Source organism: Geotrypetes seraphini, chromosome 11, assembly GCF_902459505.1.
Source record: "Geotrypetes seraphini chromosome 11, aGeoSer1.1, whole genome shotgun sequence".
Lineage (NCBI taxonomy): Eukaryota > Metazoa > Chordata > Amphibia > Gymnophiona > Dermophiidae > Geotrypetes > Geotrypetes seraphini.
This window is the reverse complement of record NC_047094.1, coordinates 35,104,494-35,124,281: the sequence shown is the minus strand read 5'-3', so window position 1 is coordinate 35,124,281 and position 19,788 is coordinate 35,104,494. Positions and strand designations below refer to the sequence as shown.

The 19,788-nt window shown below is 41.8% G+C and overlaps 2 protein-coding genes across 12 annotated transcripts in view; one reads left to right on the top strand and one right to left on the bottom strand.

Moving 5' to 3' along the window:
• Positions 1-18,823, bottom strand: part of ZC3H7A (zinc finger CCCH-type containing 7A) — a 147,270-nt gene extending 128,447 nt beyond the window's left edge. For 6 of the 8 annotated variants that reach the window (XR_004541114.1, XR_004541115.1, XR_004541116.1 and 3 more), the window contains exons 1-3: positions 17,416-17,628; positions 8,118-8,222; positions 3,746-3,785 (exon numbers count right to left, since the gene is read on the bottom strand). Coding sequence is in view for 4 of the 8 variants with exons in the window: in XM_033963681.1 (XP_033819572.1) it covers positions 3,746-3,785; positions 8,118-8,185 (108 nt within the window). In the remaining 4 variants the exon portion in view is untranslated. The other 2 variants (XM_033963683.1, XM_033963682.1) reach the window with 2 other exon arrangements.
• Positions 17,801-19,788, top strand: part of NAGA (alpha-N-acetylgalactosaminidase) — a 46,763-nt gene continuing 44,775 nt past the window's right edge. The window contains exon 1 of one of the 4 annotated variants that reach the window (XM_033963689.1): positions 17,801-17,934. The gene's annotated coding sequence lies outside the window, so the exon portion shown is untranslated. Of the gene's footprint in view, positions 17,935-18,793; positions 19,042-19,788 lie in introns of those variants that run through there. The other 3 variants (XM_033963687.1, XM_033963688.1, XM_033963690.1) reach the window with 3 other exon arrangements.

Here is a 19,788-nt window from a genome sequence, read left to right as displayed (position 1 = left end):
ATTGGTTGAGGCAGGAGAGCAGGAATAGGGATACTGGCTATACTGCGGAGAATGAAGTCAAAAGGGCTGTGACTTTTGCTGAGGAGGTTGTTTTACAGCTTGTTGCTGTTGCTGTTGTCTGGGAGGCTGACGTTGCTGTTGTCTCTGACGCCTAGGTTGTTGAGCAGTGGTAGGCAATGGACGGGCTGTGAAACGGCGTTGATAGGCCGATTGCTGCCTGTATGGTCTTGGCGGAGGAGGCTTCTTTTTATTTTTGAGCAGGGTATCCCAGCGCGTCTCATGAGCAGAGAGCTTTTGTGTGGTTGAGTCCATGGAATCCCCAAAGAGCTCATCCCCTAGACATGGGGCATTGGCTAACCGATCTTGATGGTTAACATCAAGCTCGGATACCCGAAGCCAGGCCAAACGACGCATAGCTACTGACATTGCTGTCGCTCTGGATGTAAGTTCAAAAGTGTCATATATGGATCTCACCATAAACTTACGCAATTGGAGAAGAGACGACAAGCATGTGTGAAAAGCGGAATGCTTTCGTGAAGGAAGATATTTCTCGAAAGAAGCCATGGTGGTAAGGAGATGCTTTAAATAAAAAGAAAAATGAAAAGCATAATTACTAGCCCTGTTAGCTAACATAGCATTTTGGTAGAGCCTCTTACCAAATTTATCCATGGCCCTTCCTTCTCTGCCAGGAGGGACAGATGCATATACACTGGCTCCTGAAGTCTTTTTAAGGGTGGATTCGACAAATAAGGATTCATGTGGTAGTTGAGGTTTGTCGAACCCAGGAATGGGAATTACCTTATATAGAGAATCCAGTTTACGTGGGGCCCCTGGGACAGTTAAAGGAGTCTCTAAATTCTTATAGAAAGTTTCCCTCAGGATGTCATGAAGGGGAAGTTTCAAAAATTCCTTTGGAGGCTGATCAAAATCAAGGGCATCCAAAAAAGCTTTAGACTTTTTGGATTCAGCCTCCAAAGGAATGGACAAGGACTCACACATCTCTTTCAAAAAACTAGAGAAAGAGGAAGTGGCCTGTTTGGAGGATGGGTCAGGGACAGCCGAATCCTCCTCCTCTGAGGAACATTCTCCTTCAGAAAGAAAGGGTTCCTCTGAGTCTCCCCACAGATCAGGGTCCCTTACATGGGAAGAATGGTCCCGAGACTCAGGTGTCGACGTTTGCATGTGTCGGGTTTTGCGTATCGACTTACCCGACCTCATCGATACCGTGTCCGGAGAAGTTATCGGACGCACCGGTGCCGAAGTCTGCACCGATTGATGGTGAGCTCTCGGCTCCGGTGCAAGGACTGGCATCGATACCGATGAGGTTAGGTGAAGCGGTACCGAAACAGTGGAAGTGGTTAAAACGGGTTCCACAATCGGTACCGATACAGGTTGTTCAACAACCGGTACCGATGGCTCGGTGCGAACTGGCACCGGAAGGTTCGGTGTCATGATAGCAGGAAGGAGTCGTTCTAATTGTTCCTTCAGCTGCACCTGAAGGATGGCCGTAATGCGGTCATCGAGGGATGGCACCGGTACCGCTTTTTTCTTCTGCGGTACCTGCGGTGCCGCTCGACGCCCCGGAGATGAGGAGCCCGATGTCGAGGGACTCACCTCTATAGGGGCGGAGCGCTTCCGCTGGCGTCGAACCGGCGGCAGGATTGGGCTCACTGCACTCGAGGCCGGAAGACGTTCCAGCGGGGAAGGCTTCTTAGCCGGCTTACCTGACTGTTGGGATGCCGGTGTGGAATCACGCGGCGTCGAAGACGAGGGTGCCGACTGAATCGGTGCCGAAGCCGGAGTCGAAGGAACGGGGTCGGACATCTCGGCACCGAACAACAATCGCTGTTGAATTAAGCGATTTTTTAAAGTTCGTTTTTTCAAAGTAGCACAGCGGGTGCAAGAGGAGGCCTGATGCTCAGGACCCAAACCCTGTAAACACCAGTTGTGTGGGTCCGTGAGAGATATAGGCCTAGCACACCGCTGGCACTTTTTAAAACCCGGTTGAGGGGGCATGAAAGGAAAAACGGCTTCCGCCAAATCGAAGGCCGAGGCTTCGATGGTGGCAGAAGGCCTCGCCGGGGAAAACCGAAATTGAAGGAAAAATTTGAAAGTTTTTTTTTTTTTTTTTTTTAACAAAATAAAAGAAAGAAAAAAGGCAAATTAGCCAAACGTTTACGCGAGCGGGAAGGCAAGTTAGGAAAAAATTTTCAACAGCCGTTGAAAACGCGTCTTCTTAGCTCCGCGGAAACTAAGAAACTGAGGGACCGCGCGCCTCTGTCGGGCGGGAAGGCACTCGCGCGTGCGCGGTGCGGCCGAGCTAGAACTTTCTAAAAAGTTCTTAGAGTGCAATCACTCTAAAATTGTCCGTACCGGGGCTCCGTCGGTGCCGTCACCCATCAGTCAAGAATAGCTGCCTGCTTGTCCTGGGATAAAGATCTCTATCTGCCATCATTTACTATGTTATATACATTCTTACTAGGACTGCATTTCTGAAGTAGGCTGTGAAAACTGTAAGACAGTTGATAGCTAATCTACATGCTGTTTTAGATTCTTTAGTTTGTAATTTTTTTCAATTTATATTTTGTATATATTTTTTCATTACTTTTTATTTTATAATTTTTAGAGCTGCACTTTAATTGACCAATTAATAGCATTTAAAAATTTTAATCAAAGGTATATTATGTGTTTTCCCCACTGCAGCTCCTTCTGATTATAGGCACAATTAAAACTTAAATTGAAATGCAACCTTAATTCTTACCTTCTAAAATTACCTTCTAAAATTACTGACAAAGGGGTCTTTTTACTAATGTGCACTAACCGATTAGCGTGTGCTAAATGGTAAGACACCCATAGGAATATAATGGGCATCTTAGAATTTACTGTGTGCTAAACTGGTTAGTGCACCTTAGTAAAAGGACCCCAAAGAGAACAATTCTATAACAGTGTGACTATATTTAGGGACACAGAGGATGACTATTTAGAGTCTCTAGAAGAAAATAGACACTTACTTTTCTTTACAGAATAGCAGCCTAACTGGGTACATATGCTGTTAGGTATGAGCACTTATGCCAGACAAAGATGGTGGTATAAATGCTTATATTTAAATGCTAGAGATACATGCATAACTTAGGGCTCCTTTTACGAAGGCGCGTTAGGGCCTTAATGCGCAGAATAGCACGCGCTAAAATGCCACACGCGCTAGCCGCTACCGCCTCCTCTTGAGCAGGCAGTAGTTTTTCGGCAAGCGCGTGCTAATCCGGTGCGTGCACTAAAAACGCTAGCACACCTTCGTAAAAAGAGCCCTTAGAGCATTCTATAAGTTATATATTTATGTGTTAGTCTCACTCAGACTACACCTCTGTGTATGCCCATCTGTTAAACAACTGCTATGTAAAATATGTGCAGATTTACAAAATAGCACTTGTACGTGCAAATGCCAAAATTCCACCTATGTACATATCTAATCTAATCTGGTATTTGTGCGTCGCAGTATGCCTATAAAGGTTCAAGGTGACTTACAATTCAGAAAGGAGAACTGATAGTACATTGCGTAGATGCTAGGATAAATATTAAAATAGAAGGATGTGTTAGGCGAGAGAAGACCTATAGGATATATGCCATTATTCTAATTATTTGCATGCATAATCAGCACACTCATTTTAAAGAATTATCCCCTAAATGTGAAAATTAGGAATCAGTGGCAAAAACAGGCTTTAAAAACAATGATATGGTGGGCTTTTACCTCATAGCTTTCTTGTGATCCTGGATAAGGTAAAGTAGACCTAAGGAAGGAAATGAAAGTGAGAGTTTATAGCCTAACGGCCTTCTAAAATAAGAGAAATATTTGTTTAAAAGACTCTGTTCAATAAAAGATACTTTTCTGCATTTAAGGTGGATTCATGGATTCAAAAATCAACTTCTTTTGCAGCTGTGTACCACACAAATAGGTATAATTATTTTCCAGTTATGGCAGATTGTAAGCTAAGAAGAACTAACTGGCTTTAGCTAGTAAGAATGTCAACAGTTGGGATGAACAGAAAAGCAGGGGGTGAGTTTCATAAGAAGCAACCTTTCTTTCAGTATTTACAAACTCTCTTCTTTACCTAATCTAGGTGGCTCTGTGGGATGCCCAAACTGAATAACATGAACTCACTTACGAATGTATGTTCACTGTATCAGAGAATGCAACAGTGATTCTCAGTCACAAGGGCAAATTATTATTCAGAAGCTATGCAAATTGTTATTCAGTTAAAATTATTATTCAGAAGCTATGCAAATTGTTTTGTGGTCATACTGTTATAAAACTGGCTGCATAGTAGAATCTTAGGGTGCCGGATAATGGATGCTGGATAACTGTTTTTCTGGTTGATTAAGAGTGTTAGAAACCTTGTCTAATACAGACCTCAATTTTCCCCACCACAAAGCACCAGCACAGCAGCAGTCCCTCCCTCAAGCCTTGAAGCAGCAGAATCAGGTGGTGATCCTGAGACATGAACCCCCTTTGCTCCCTCCCTCCCCCAAAGCGGCAGCCAATCAGAAGGCAGCATTCAAAAAGGCTGCTCGCAGCCAGCCCATCAGGGCCTATCCTCTGACACGTCAGAATGATGCATCAGAGAAAAGGCCCTGCCAGCGGCCTGTTTTGAGTGCTGCCTCCTGCTGACCGGTTGCCACTTCGGGTAAGGAAGGGAGGGAGGGAGCAAAGGAGGTTCATGGCTCAGGACCGCCACCTGCTTCTGCTGCTTCAGGGCTTGAGGGAGGGAGGCTTTGTGGCTTGGGATCGCTGCCGAACTGGTGCTTAGGGGCACTTATCTCAGGTGCTTTGGGGTTTGGGCACTTGAGGGGGGGGGATTGCAGCTCAGGACCACTACTGCACTGATGCTTCAGGCCAGGAGGGAGGTAGGGTTCGCAGCTCAAGATTGCTGCCACTTCTAATGCTTTGGGGCTTGAGGGAAACAAGGGGTTTGCAGCTCAGGACCGCTGCCACTTCGAGGGACTTTTTTTTTTGACAGCTGGGTGAGAGTGCCGGTTAACTGAGAACTGGTTAACTAAGATTCTACTGTATATGCATCAATTTCAAATCTGTGAAACGCAAAGTAATAACTTTAAATTTACAGTAAAGACTTTATTTTCTAATGGAAGATTAGGTTCTTATCCTCTTTCTGAAAAAGGATATAGAAATCTAGACTCTAGGTAATTATTCCCTGGTCACAAATTTATAGTAAAATGTCATACACATCTTTCGACTCCACCTCCTTACCCAGCAGGCTGTACTGCCACCTTCAGTTTGTACCAAAGCAATCAATCACCACTCTAAGAAAGGAAATCAGAAGGAGGGGAAAAGGGAATCTCCCCAACAATACCTTTCAGTTCTGCTCTGTAACAAATAAACAATGTTAACCCGAACACTATAAAACCTAGGCGGAACAAACAAGCTACCTCTCTATGTGCAACCAGCACTAACACATTTGGAGCTCTTATAGTCTCCTAAACTTTATTTCATTTGTCTTGTTAATGAACCGTTACATTATCTGACTGGCTGAAGAAAACCTCCATTTCGGGACCTACAACATCTGTACGAGGCAGTAAGCAGGTGAACTATAAACTGATAGGCAGGGCTTCCAGATTCCTATATCCTTTTCCAGAAAAAAAGATTATCAAGGTAAGAACCTAATCTTCTATTCTTATACAAGAATATAGGAATCTGGAAGCCCTATCCTGTCAGTTTACAATTCACCGGCTTACTGCCCATGATGAGGCCACGCTTCTGGTAGAATGGGCTCTCAGGGAGACTAGCAGCTGTTTACCATAGAAAATGTATGCCAATGAGATTGCAATCCGAATCCATCTAGAAATAAATGCCTTGGAAGCTGGTCTGCCTCATCTAGCCTGACGAGTCAGGACAAAAAGACGGTGTGAGAGACAAACGTCATTAGTCTTTTCCAAATAGTGGAGCAAAACTCTCCTCACATCTAGCACATGCAAATCTTATCTTGCTTCACTGAACCCGTGGACTAAAACACTGGAACGCAAACTTCCTGGCAGAGGTGGAAAGTCGAAACCACCTTTGGCAAGAAAGGACAGTGCACAAGGAAATCCCCACTTCTGTGAACCTGAGAAATAGTTCTCTGCATGAGAGTGCTTCTAACTCTGAAACCCTTCTTGCACAAACAATCGGCATCAGAAACACTGTCTTTACAGTGAGATACAGGAGCAATGTCTCCCTCAGAGGTTTGTACGGAGCCTTATTAAGTCCCAGCTGATCAGGCTGGCATCAGTCATGAGGGTTATCCATGAGGAGATTCTCATGGGCATACCCCTCGATAAGGCATCTCCTGAAGCCCCCAGTGTAAGCTGCATCTTGCTCCCAAAGAGCAGAGGGGCTGCATTTGTAGAAAGCACCATTGCAGGGACCACCTGGAGAGGAGAGAGAGATCTGGAGTGGCCGCATATGCACTCTCATGCAGGGGACAACTTCCAGGAAGGCCATTGAACCGAGCACCTTAAGGTAAAACCAGGCTGTGGGGCTAGGTAATGCTAGGCTAAGATCTGCTTCCTAAGTTGTTGTTTGTGTGGCTTTTGAAGAAAACCATAGCCTTCCGCTGTGTCATATGGACTCCCAGATATTCCAAGCTGAGTTGGCTGTAGCTGACTTTTCCTGAAGTTGACTATCTGACCAAGGACCAGATTCACTAACCTGCCCGATCGGGCTCGATCCGGGCAGGTCTGACGAATTCTGCACAACATAATATGCAGATGGGGGCGATCGGAGGAACGCCCCCATCTGCAGGCATGGATCGCTGTTATGCGATCCACGCGCATGCACAGACCATCTGTAGATGGTCTGCGCATGCCCATCCATGAAGCGAACCTTTTTTTTTTAACTTTAAACTTTTTTTTAGTCCTGCGAGCCTGTGGTTTTAACCCGCTTTAAACCCGCAGGTTAAAATCACCGGCTCGCAGGGCAGGGAAGGGCAGGAGAACGGCGATGTGTCAGGAGAGATTCGGGGAAGATCGAGGCAGAGCAGGGCAGCTTTTGTGGGGAAGATCGGGGCAGAGCAGGGCAGCATGCGGGGCAAGCAGCAGGAGAGAAGAAGCGGGGCAGTACAGGGCGGCATTCGGGGTGAGCAGGCAGAGATTGTAGGGCAGAGAGCAAGGCTTCCAGCCGGAAAGACATTTTCAACTGGTCCCCAGCAGTCGCTTCTTCAGTTGATCAGCCAGCCCAGTCGGATCGGATTGATTGTGTTGTGAATTGCGTCACTGCCTACTTTCAATGCGTTTCTCCTTATTTGCATACAAGGATTCAAAGCGGATCGCAGGAGAGGTAAATGAATCAGGCCGGAGGGAAATTTGGTCGAAAAGGGGTCGCAAACCGATTGGTACACTATCGGTTTGCATTGTGAATCTAGCCCCAAGTCTCTGGAAGAGAACCACCACCTGCCGTACCACATGCTCACCCTCCTGATGAGAGGGAGTTTTGGCGCCCAAATTTCTTAAGTGGATCAAATATCCATGCACAAATTAAATAGCTTACAAGCCAATTAATTGATAGTAACAACAAAATTATTGCAATTAATCTGGGCAATCCTAAAAGTTGCATGTAGATTTACAGAATAGCCCTGGTTTTGTGCCAAGATGCCCCGAGTTAGACACTGACATTTACACCAGGTTTAAGCTGGCAAAATATACCATTGCTCAACTTTTAGTGTGGAAATGGGCTCTGCTATTCTGTAAACGAAGCTCAACCTAGAGCACCGATTTTTTTCTGATCATTAGCATATTGAGCTATGGGCCAAATGGCTTAAGAATCTTATGCGTCAAGTTTATTCTACAGAAAATCCTGTCTCTCACTCGATTAACTAGAAACCATTCCCGTAAACTGATTTGGTTTCCATTGTTTATGTTAATTTTAGAACACACCCACATATACTGTACCCCTGTAACATAATTTAGAATGCATAAAGCCCATTTATAACTCATCTTTGCTCCCTGAAGGGGCTCATGTTTTATCAGTCTTTGCTGAACTACTTAACAAAAACTAAATTCATAAAATTTCTGAATACAGAAAACAAAATATAAACATTTCATTTAATAACTTTTCATTGTAATTATCTTACTGAATAAATTGCAGTCCTTTCTTAATCTCCTGCTGCCTGATACTTCTTTCTTTAAACACATTGGACATGTTACCCTGAACATCCACTCTTGAAGAAACTCAGCTTCTGTAAAGAAAAAAATAGGTTTAACAAATGCAGAAGTTACTACAGATGTACTCTTTTAAAGAGCTATAAGAGAGGCCAGATTAAGTTGTATAATTGTGTTTGTATATGAAAAGGATACCGAGATAGTGCAGCTAGTCTGGGTCTTTCTAACCCTTTACAGGAGTTTTTGGGAAATTGTGGTGAACTGGTTATTACTAATAGTTATTTTTCATTTGGGGGTCAATTTTTCCTACAAACCAAAGGCATTGCAACGGGGGCTACTGTAGCGCCGTCCACTGCATGCCTGTACATGGACAAATTTGAAAGGTAGTTTGTGTATGTCAGCCTCTATGCTGGGTGCATATGTGCATGGAAACGATTTATAGATGACATAATGCTGCTCTGGACCAGGACCATGGCTACAGCAATTTCTTGAATATTTGGAAATATGTGACCCCAATATATCTTTCCAGGCCACCATTTCCCAAACAACAATCCATTTATTGGATTTAGAATTGACACTAAGGGCAGGGCAGTTTATCACCTCAATTTATCAAAAAGAAACAGACCGGAACACTGTCCTTCATTATAACAGCTGTCTCTCAAAGGTTGAGAGACAGTGTTCCGGTTGGGCAGTTTTTGCGATTAAAAAGGCTTTGTACCGAAAGGACAGAGTTCTGCAGACAGGCAGATGAAATGAGTGTAAGATTTGCTCAGTGGGGATACCCCCATAGAGTCATTCAGAGAGTCCGTAAGCGAGCTACGTCTGCCGACAGGCGATGGTTATTGACTCGAAAGGATCAGATGCAATGTGCGCAGCCATTCACATGTGTGCTACCACACTCTTATCAGGCATAGGAGCTAAGGAAAAGTATACGGAAATTATGGCCGTTTCTCCACTTTCATCCCCGACTAGTGGAATTGCCCAGGTTTGCCTACACTAGGGGTAGGAATTTGAAGGAATTGTTTTCTAGTCCTGCAGTGACAGTGAGTGGGGCTGCAATACAACTGGGGCATTTTAAATGTGCAGGGTGTGTATATTGCCAGTTTGCCTTGGTAACTAACAGGGTTGTGGTCCCTGGGAGTGATCGTGAATTTTTCTTAAGAGCACACGCGGACTGTGACACTAAGCAGGTTGTGTATGGTATAGTTTGCCCGTGTGATAAAAGGTGTCTGGGGCAAACGTGACAAAAGATCAAATTTAGGGTGGCTCAATATCTTAGTAATTTCAGATTGGGAAAGGAGGATACCCCACTTGTTTCGCATTGGCAAACAAATGCTTATAAGGTAGAGGATATGCGGTTTGTGGTTTTGATTCAAGTGTCTTTACCAAGTGGTGGTAATATTTCTGAGGTACTGCTTAGAAGGGGACAGAGATTAATTTATGAGTGGAATACGGTTGAGCCTTATGGACTCAACAAAGAAGTGGAATGGAATCTGTTGTAACAGGTATGGGGGCTGAATATAGTTGTATTCAACAAAGAAGTGGACTGGAAGTTGTTATAAATGGAACGGGAGTTGTTTGAACAAGGATATAAGGTTGATGGAGAGGAAGTGAGGTCATGCAGTTTGATTTCCTGGTAGACGGTGTGTTTCCTGCTTGTCAGCTGATCCCGGCTTGTGCCGAATCCTGGGTCCACACTCGAGTCATGCTTAGTTTACTGGTAGGTGAAAGGTGTATTAAAGATTTTGGTGAGGTTTTAGTATGAATGAAAGTGAATGTATGTGAATTATTTTGTATTATAGGTGAAGTTGTGATGTTGGTGAGCCTTGCAAACACAGCTCCTGAAGATGCCAGGTGGTGAAATACAGTCTTGTGTTGAGCTGAATGCTTTATGAATTGAAGAACAAGACCATCATGAGGACAGAGAGACCTGCCGATTGTGTTTAAGAAACTGTGATTTTCATGTGCTAGACCAGGGGTAGGGAACTCTGGTCCTCGAGAGCCGTATTCCAGTTGGGTTTTCAGGATTTCCCCAATGAATATGCATGAGATCTATTTGCATGCACAGCTTTCAATGCATATTCATTGGGGAAATCCTGAAAACCCAACTGGAATACGGCTCTCGAGGACCGGAGTTCCCTACCCCTGTGCTAGACTGTTGTGCAACTCTGTTTGAAGCCTCTCTGACTAGAAGATCATGGACTAATGAACTCATGAACTAACCAAGATCCAGTTTTGGATTAAAGTAATCACAATCACTGTAGTATGTGTGTGAAAGTTGGGAAGTGAGTGTGAGTGATGGGGATTAGGTTCACTGACTAAATCAGTGGTTCCCAACCCTGTCTTGGAGGACCACCAAGCCAATCGGGTTTTCAGGCTATCCCTAATGAATATGCATGGAGCAGATTTGCATGCCTATCACTTCCATTATATGCAAATCTCTCGCATGCATATTCATTAGGGCTAGTCTGAAAACCCGATTGGCCTGGTGGTCCTCCAGGACAGGGTTGGGAACCACTGGACTAAATGATTATGATATTTATTAATAAATTAAGTATTGGTAAATTGAAAAGTACTGTAATGAAATGAACTGTAGGAGATAAGATTAAAATTGAATTGATTCAGATAATACTTGTTTGTATTAAATATTTAATAGCTGGTTTTAAGAATTTCTGTTATTAGTAATGAGATCTCACTGAATAAAATGGGACCCAAGGTAAAACAACACAGGTTAGGTAAAAAAATAATACATTTTAATGGTAGCCCATATTAATAACTATGCACAATTTTAGGTAACAGCTGCCAATTTAATAGAATCACCTTATACTCTATTTAGCAAGACTGAAAATAATGAGCAATGAAGATACTGTACACTAGCACTATTTCAAAGACAGAAACATGCAAAACCAACAAGAAACTGACCACCAATATAAAGGCTGCATATACTAATTAGATAGAAGGGTATAAATAGAGGATCACTGCACAGGTCCTGGACCTGTTGGGCCGCCGTGTGAGCAGGCTGCTGGGCACGATGGACCTCAGGTCTGACCCAGCAGAGGCATTGCTTATGTTCTTATGTTCTTAACCCACAAAACTGCTTGCAGGCCGGTACCCACTTTTGTGATGTTTAAGTACAGGATGCATATGAACTCCTGGTCCATCTGTAATAATGTATAAATTTATAAGAAGCACTTTTACTGCAGCAGTTGTGACTTCAAATGAAAGGGCTCACTGACCCAAATAAAAGGAAAGTCCCCCAACACCAGCACTTCTATAACTTCTGCTTAGTTCTGATGAGTTTCAACTCAGATCCTGCTCCTCCCCAAAAATATGGGGCTCCAGGGAACTAGAGGTCTGCATGGGAACAGGGAGTGTAGGAATCCTGTGTGACTCTCACAGGGATCTCCCCAGGTCTATTGGGACTCCCAAGGGGATGGATCTGGGGTTCTCGACGCCTGGAAAGAGACTTAGTAGAAGATACACAAAAGCAGAAACTGGGACCAAGATAATGGAATAACAAAATGTCACACCAGCTAAAGCAAGGGAGATGTTCATTTTGAGGAGCTAAGCTCAAAGTGGAAGGCTCGGCCCTCTCATGCTTATGCTACCAATTTTGTTTAGTACAAAATGTAGTACTTGCTGAATATGTTTTGGGGTTTCCAGTTCAGTTTTGGCACATTTTTCTTATGCAACCATTGTCCTGAAAAGAGCCTCTCTCAATTCTGCTTTAAATGATTTTGATGCTGTATTGTTTGATTCTTTACTCATTGCTACATTAAAACCATTTGTTGATCTTGGAAGGACCTCTCACAAATTACCTATGCCAGATGGTGGAACCAGATTTGTTTGCTGTACAGATATGAGTTTTATATTGTCAAAAAGATCCAACTCTTATTTCTTTTAACAAGAAATGGTCGACTCTATAGTCACATAACCTAACGTCTATTCTAATTTTTTACGGTGATGTATGCATCTCTTATTTCTGTTCACTGTTATTTGTTTATATTGTATTTTATTGTCAGTTTAAATAAATTAAGACTTTTAAAAAAATATAAACTGTCAGAAGTATTTATTTATTTTTAAAATTTCTATACTGTTTTTTCCCAAAACGGTTTACAAAAAGTTACATACATAAAATATAAAAATCAGAACAAGTAATTGCTGCTTTTTATGTAGACAGGTAACTCTTATGGGGGGACGGAGTAGATTCCTCGCGAGAACGAGCAGAGACGGAGGGGATTCGGGCGGGATTTGTCCCCATGCAACTCTCTACAGGGAACCCCTCTCTCCCTCATCTCACCAAACAGAGCAGGTATGTCAAGGAAAAGGAATCCCCACTAGCACCTGCTACTGACCTCCCCACACCCAGTTGGTGAGATGGAGCATTGGGAGAATGGGAGATCCCTGCAACTCCAGATTGTTTAAGAGGAGAACTAGATTTTAGTATTTCTAGTCCAAGTCAGGGCTCAGCAGGAGTTAGATCACTAGTTTATCAGAGCATGAGACTGCCAGAGTGGGGGGGGGGAGGCATGAGGGAGAGAAGTATAACCTTAACTCTGGTCCAATGGGCCCTATCAGGTGCTGTGTAAAAAGGGCATTTTTATGGAGTTCACACAAAAATAACTATAGCTCTTAAGCAGCAGGAGTATTTTTGTTTATTGTGCAAAATTTCAATAAACATACACATGAAAGTTTAGAATAGGGCTAGGCCAGTGGTCTCAAACTCAAACCCTTTGCAGGGCCATATTCTGGATTTGTAGGTACTTGGAGGGCCACAGAAAAAAATAGATAATGTCTTATTAAAGAAATGACAATTTTGCATGAGGTAAAACTCTTTATAGTTTATAAATCTTCCCCCCCCCCCACCGAAGGCCTGCATGTTCCCCCCCCCTTCTTTGCAGCGTCCTCCAGCTTCCCCCCTGGCCTCCTGGTCTTAGTTTCAGCTAATTACCGCAACCTGCAGAGAGGATTGCCGGTGCTGTAGTGTTCCTTGCAGGCTGCCATCGGCCTACTCAGCAGGTTCCCTCTGCCGTGGTCCCGCCCCTCCTCTGACGTCAGGAGCAGGATTATGGCAAAGGGAATGTGTTGCTGAGGACAACGGCAGCCTGCAAGGATCACTACAGTACTGGCGATCCTTTCTGCAGGCTGCGGTAATTATCTGAAGGTAAGGGCGGGAGGCCAGGGGGGAAGCTGGAGGATGCTGCAAAGAGTAGGTAGCACTAGTACAGACCATGGGCCGCAAAATAGTGGCGACTTTTTATATTGGTGACTTTTCACAGTAGTTTGTGGCCCTTTGGCATGATACCTACGTTATCTTTCCAGTTTTTTTTGTGACATTTTTTCTCTTTTCTTTTTTACCACAGACCCCTGATGAAGGTTATCCGAAACACGGACCGTGTTGGGTCCCTCGCTTGGTAAAAGGTTTTTAGATACGATTTATTTGTCACAATAAAATTTGCCTGCATCATGTACAAGCCTGCAGTTTTGGTTTGTTTGCTTCTGGTTGGTTTTTCACTGCAGACGAAGTTGGACCCTCTGTCTTTTTTGGTTTTGTTGCTGATGCCTAAACAAGTCATACAGAATCTGGACCTATAAATTGACAAGCTTATCCTTAGGTAAATATTGGCAACAATCCATTCTGCTTTCTATGGCCTTCAAATGTTGAGGCAATTACATTTCTATCTGAACCAGTTCAATTTGAATATGTTGGTACATTCTTTGGTTATGGTTAAACCGGACAGACAGTGGTATTCTGTATCAGAGTGCATCATCAGTTCATTCAGAATGTGATGACTAGAATAGACCCAGGAAAGGGAATCTGAGACAACACAACAGCAATTTTATTAAGTCTTCATTAATCATCACTGGCAAAGCAAATAGAATTCAAGGTTCTATGTATTGTCTTTAAAATTTTAAGTGCACAGTTTTTGAGCAGCTTGCTATCTTATGTTCCATTGTGACCTCTACTGCAAGTTCAATCACCAGAAGTTGATCAGCTTGAAAGGATACAAGAACAGCAATTCCATTTTTTTAATCCTAAGTGGTAGAAGTAGGTGTCTCTAGATATTTGGAGTGAGGGTCTGTAGAAGACTTTTAGAAAAAGACTGAAAACTTGACTATTTGACTGAAAGAGTACAAGACTGAAGAATGGGAAGTTACGGTGTTAAGAAAATGATTTACAATTGAACTATTTTTTGATAGCGTGTTTTACTAATTTTTATCACACAAAGACTAGTAGCAACAGTGGTTAATCAAGTTTGAAATTAAACTTATGTCTAGCATGCTATAATGCAGTAGTGCTATAGTGGATAGAGTGCCCTATGCCAATCCAAATGACCAAATTAATATGGATTTCTGCTAAATTACCATGTAAAATAAGTTTTAATTGATGTGCACAGGGGTAACTTTATAAAGCATTTTCTGCATGTAAAGAATGTTTTATACCGTACACAGAAAATGGTTCTTATAAAATTGCACTGTCAAAGATGATTTAGCATTCTGAATGGCACAGTTTGGGCAGATTTGTCATAGGTGTGCCTATTGTATATAATATATAAGTACGCACATTTATACTTTTTTCAGAACAGGCATAAGCTTGTGCATTAGTACATGTGTGCTGTTGAAGGTTATTGTACAAGCCTGTTTATGAAGACAGATGCCTATTTTACTTTTATAAAGTTTAAAAAAAAAACAATTAAAGCAGCAACTTAAATTCAGAAAACAATGTGCAAATCTCATATTTACAATTGTGTCAAAATTCAAAAGCCATAAAAGGAACAAAAATATGAAAAACTTATTTGCTATCACAGGTCAACCATTATCCTCTTAATAATAATAATAACTTTATTTTTTCTATACCACCATAATCTTGCGACTTCTAGGCGGTTCACAGTGAAGAGAGCTGTACAATCAGCGAATTACAGTATACAAACTTAAATTCCCAGGTAAATAAATTTGAATTCTGAAACATCTAGAAATATAAGAAATTTGCACATTTAAAAAAAAAATTCCACTTAACCAAGGATTAGATAATAAATGAGTCTTTGTGGCTAGAAATACTTTGCTTTATACTTCCTTTATAAAGGTCTTCTTTCATTTATATATGATATGTTGAGTTGCTATTTCAGTTGTAATTATTGACGTTTTCATTTTGGACTGGCATCATTCATTGTCTTTTTTTGATTGCTATAGACTTTAAACAAGCGCAAGACTAAAACAAGCACATTTTGGACTTCTCACCCGGGCTGTGGAGTCGGAAGCAATTTTTGAGCTGTGGGGTAGGTAAAAATGTGCCAACTCCAAATCCTAACAGAGTTAAATTGTATGTCATGTAAATATCATAATACTTAAAATTTCTTATTTCACAGATAATAATTTGATTAATCCATTTGTTTCAGGATATGTTTTACTTTTAGAATATATTTTGATATTAAGTTATAAATATATTACATTTTTTAATCAAATATTTATATTATCCCCCCCCCCCCCATTTTTACAAAACTGTAGCTCAGTTTTTAACATCAGCAGTGGCAGTAACAACTCCAACGCTCATAGGAATTCTTTTAGTGCGGCTGGCACTAAAAACTGTGCTAGAATGACATAGGTACAAAGTTTATTCCCATCCCCGCCACGTCCCTCCAAGCTTTGTCTCCATCCCATTGACCTGCTATATAGATATGTAAAGGAGTCAGAGTCGAAGTGGAGATACCATAAATAAAGAAATTGGAAGATTTTGTGTACCGACTCCACAGCCCTTCTTATCAAACAGGTGCCCCTTTATACTATTATACCTTTAAAGTGCAAAAGTTCCAAACATTTAAAAAGTTTCAAGTTTATTTAAAATATTTGATATAATCGCAGTATCCAAATCCAATGCGATTTACAAAATTAAAAATAGAAAAAATAAAAAATTTCCAACAAACAGGACATTAAAGACAATTATGACATAAAAACACTGATGAAGAGGAGGGGGGGAAATGGATTAAATACATAAAGAGTTCCTTTCACAAAACTGCACTAGCAATTCCCCCACAGCAAATGCACCAAAGCCCAAATCTTACGGGCTTCAGTGCATCTGCCACAGGAGAATCACTACTACAGCTTTGTAAAAGGGGTCCAAAATCTCACCCCCTCATGCAATTAAACATAATGGATTCAGAAAAACAAACAAACTAATATTTCCAAACACTAGTAGGGGATTTTATTTTATTCACAAAGTTTATCAATCCCAAAAAGTATTTTCCTCTCATACAATAGAAATTAGGATAGTATAGTCAAAACCTATAAATGTCCACACATGACTCTAAAAAAAAGTGCTACCTTAAAACTGTTTCTAACATGAACACAAGTATGACAGATCTAGTCCACTATTAATCAGGCAAGATTATTACTCTTTCAATATTTTTAACAATTTTTCAAAGAAAAGCCCAATGACAGCTTGATAGCTTTTGGCATGCCATGTTATTAGATTAATTTTGAAATCAGACAACAGTAAAATTAGGTATAAATCTTAAATAATATATAAAGTGTGGCACAACTCCTATACACTTATATTAGGACAACTAATACAAACTTCTAGCAGAGGTTGTACAGAGCAAAGCAGTAACAGAATTCAGGCATGCTTTACAAACACAAGTGAATTTAGTGGCAAGGTGAAATGAGAATCAAACATCAAGAAGAGTCTGCAATAACACAACAGATAAAACTAAAAGGCAAGCCTACAGAAATTGGCGGGTACTATAAGAACTCTGTGTGACTTCTGGCAACCACTCTCTCTCTTCTCCTGTGGTTAACCTTTCCTAAACAGAATACTGTATAAGCAAGCGTGTAAAGAGATAATATGGTTCTCTTCCGGAAGCTGCCATGCAACCGAAATGATAAACTTGTTGGGTTTTCAAATATAAAGCCAACTATTAATAGTTACATTGAGTCACAATATTACTGTTTCGAACTGTTCCAATATTCCCTGGCTCTTCACATTTAAAGCGAATATAGGTACCGAGCGTAACAAAATCACAACCAGCTTTCTTAGGAGAAAAAAAAAAAAAAAGAGCCTGAAGCTGGACAACTGCAACATTCTTTGCAAACCACTGGAAGACACAAGCGAACTATTCCAACTCTACAGCTCAGGACGTGACAGCTGGACAGCGAAATATTCAATGGACTGTCACAAAACAACTCGTTATTATCCCGTTTCCTCCCAAAGGGGGGGGGGAGTAAACACAATACATAACAAATCAGCCTCGCTCCTGACTTAGAAAAAAACCGAACCTATCATAATCCAGAGCCGAGGCCTTGGCAGCTCTCCCTCCTACGGACACAGAGAAAAGGGATGTCGGCCGCGACCCCGGCCCGCTTCCCCCATACAAGGAAACCAGGGAGACCGGGACCAAACTCGCTTCCGGCACAGTTAGGTCCGTAGCAGATACCGAAAAAGAAAGGAGAAGAGCAAGTACAAACAAAAGCTAAGACGGGAGCGAAAATGTCATGAGGTACCTGGAAGAGCGGCGGAGCGCTGGACTTACGGGCGCTCGCTTCCTATCTGGCGCATGCGCGCCGGACCGGACCGCCTCCCGTTACCCCTTCCAACCTGTCACAGCGCCTCCCGCAGGCCGGAGGTCCGACGAACTGTGAAGCCTAACACCGAACTGTCATGGTGCCCTTTGACCTGCAGAACTGAACCAGCACCGCGCGATCTCTCTCATTCAGGAACGATCTTTTCTAATTCTGGCGCTATGCGGGAAAATAGAATAAGGCCCCCAGATGTGTAAACTGCATGGGGGCGGAAAAGTAAGTCAGGTTTTACATTTACCTGATTATTGTATGCCCTTTCTTTATGATTCATGAAAACATAATAATACTAATTACATATAAATATAGATTTTTAATCAAATGTAAACAAAAAAGAAAATGTAGGCAAGGCTGGAAGTGTTCGTTGCATCAGATTGCCCCTTGGCATTCTTCCTACTGTAATTTAGCATGGTACATTTTCATTTGTACAACATTTTTGGTTCCGACTAACTATATTAAAAGCTTTAAAAAGAGTTTTTAAAAACTTCGTGATATTGTTACTTTTGCCAACTTTAATTCCTTTGCGTTGAAGCAGATTCAAGTTTTGGTTGGTTGTTAATGAAAAAGCTATAAGAACCAGTTACTGCAACGGCGTAGTACGGACAGATATTACAGTATGATTTCGAGGTAGATTATTATTATTTTTTTCTTCTTCTTTTTAAATGCTTATTAGAAATTTTATAGATAATAGCAACAAGCATAGTTGAGGTAGATTATTCGCGAAGAACACGTCGATTTGGAGTCTCAAAAAAACCTAGCAGTAGCGTGGCACGATTGTTGTCTTCTTTGTTACTTTCCTCTTTTTAAATCCCGTTCCAAGCCTTGCTTCTCCTTTGTTCAGGTAACGTTTCCAGCGGTTTATTATCTGATCATGTTTTGATTTTCTGTTTTTACTGCACTTTAATCGTGGGGACGGAGTCGAGGACGCTGTGATGTAGTTTAGAGCTGTAGTAGTAACTTTAGTATCGCTTGCAATGCATCAGCTACAACGACATCATAAGAAGATGGGCTGAGAGTTTTGGACCCGTCCCTTTGAGAATGAAACAGAAGCAGAAGGGAGAAAGAAACAAGAGCCCTTTCAGCTGTGCAACCTATTGTGTGTGTGTCGGAATAGGAAGTGACGTGATGGGCGGGAGGTAGCGACGTAGTTGCCTTCGTTTCCTCCTCTGTAAGGACTGCCTGGAGAAGTATCCAAGTAACGTTGTTGCATTTCACTTTCTGAGCTCTGTTTTCACACAGGACAGCAAAACTGCATGGGAGAAGTACACAAAAGGTGGGAGGCTGCTGTAGAATGAAAATTCACCCGGGGTAGCGACCCCCAAATAGGTTTGTTTTCCGTATACCTTTACGGGCATTGAACCCCAAATCTGGCCCAGGGTATGTTATGTATAACGATCTCTCAGTCTCTCAAATTAGCTGAAGTGCGTGGCCTGATACATTATGCCAGAGAGAGCGTTCTGCTGGAGGTTCATTGGTTGTAATTGTACAACCAACTTATCCAAAGTGCTCTTGGAAATTTTTAATCACGTTAGTGGTGTACAAGGCACTTAGACCTATTTTGCTGTATCTTTCTACTGTATTTCTTGTACTGTTGTAACTTTTTATTATTATTAGATGTATTTATATACTGCCTTTCTGTTGTACAATCAAAGTGGTTTATTTAGTGCATCCAGGCACTTGTTGTCCCTAATGGACTCACAATTAAAGTTTTGTACCTGGGACAATGGAGGGTAAAGCGACTTTCCCAGGTGCACAGGGAACTGCAGTAGGAACTGAGCCCAGTTCCCTGTGTTTTCAGCCCTCTGCAGCCTTCACTATAAGGTTTATCTCTCTAATTATTCAACTACTGTAGTATCTTCCCCTTGATACTATTAGCAATCTTATGTTTTGTCTCTGATACTATGTTTCTTTTTCTAGTAGTAAGCTTTTGATAATTTACAGTTTTGTAAGTGTCCTTAAGATATATCATGTGGTGGCTGAATTAGTATCAGTTACTTGGAGCTTCAGATGTGATCCAGCTGCCCCTGTAATTGAGCAACAAGGTAAAAAAAAAAAAATCCAACAAATGGACCA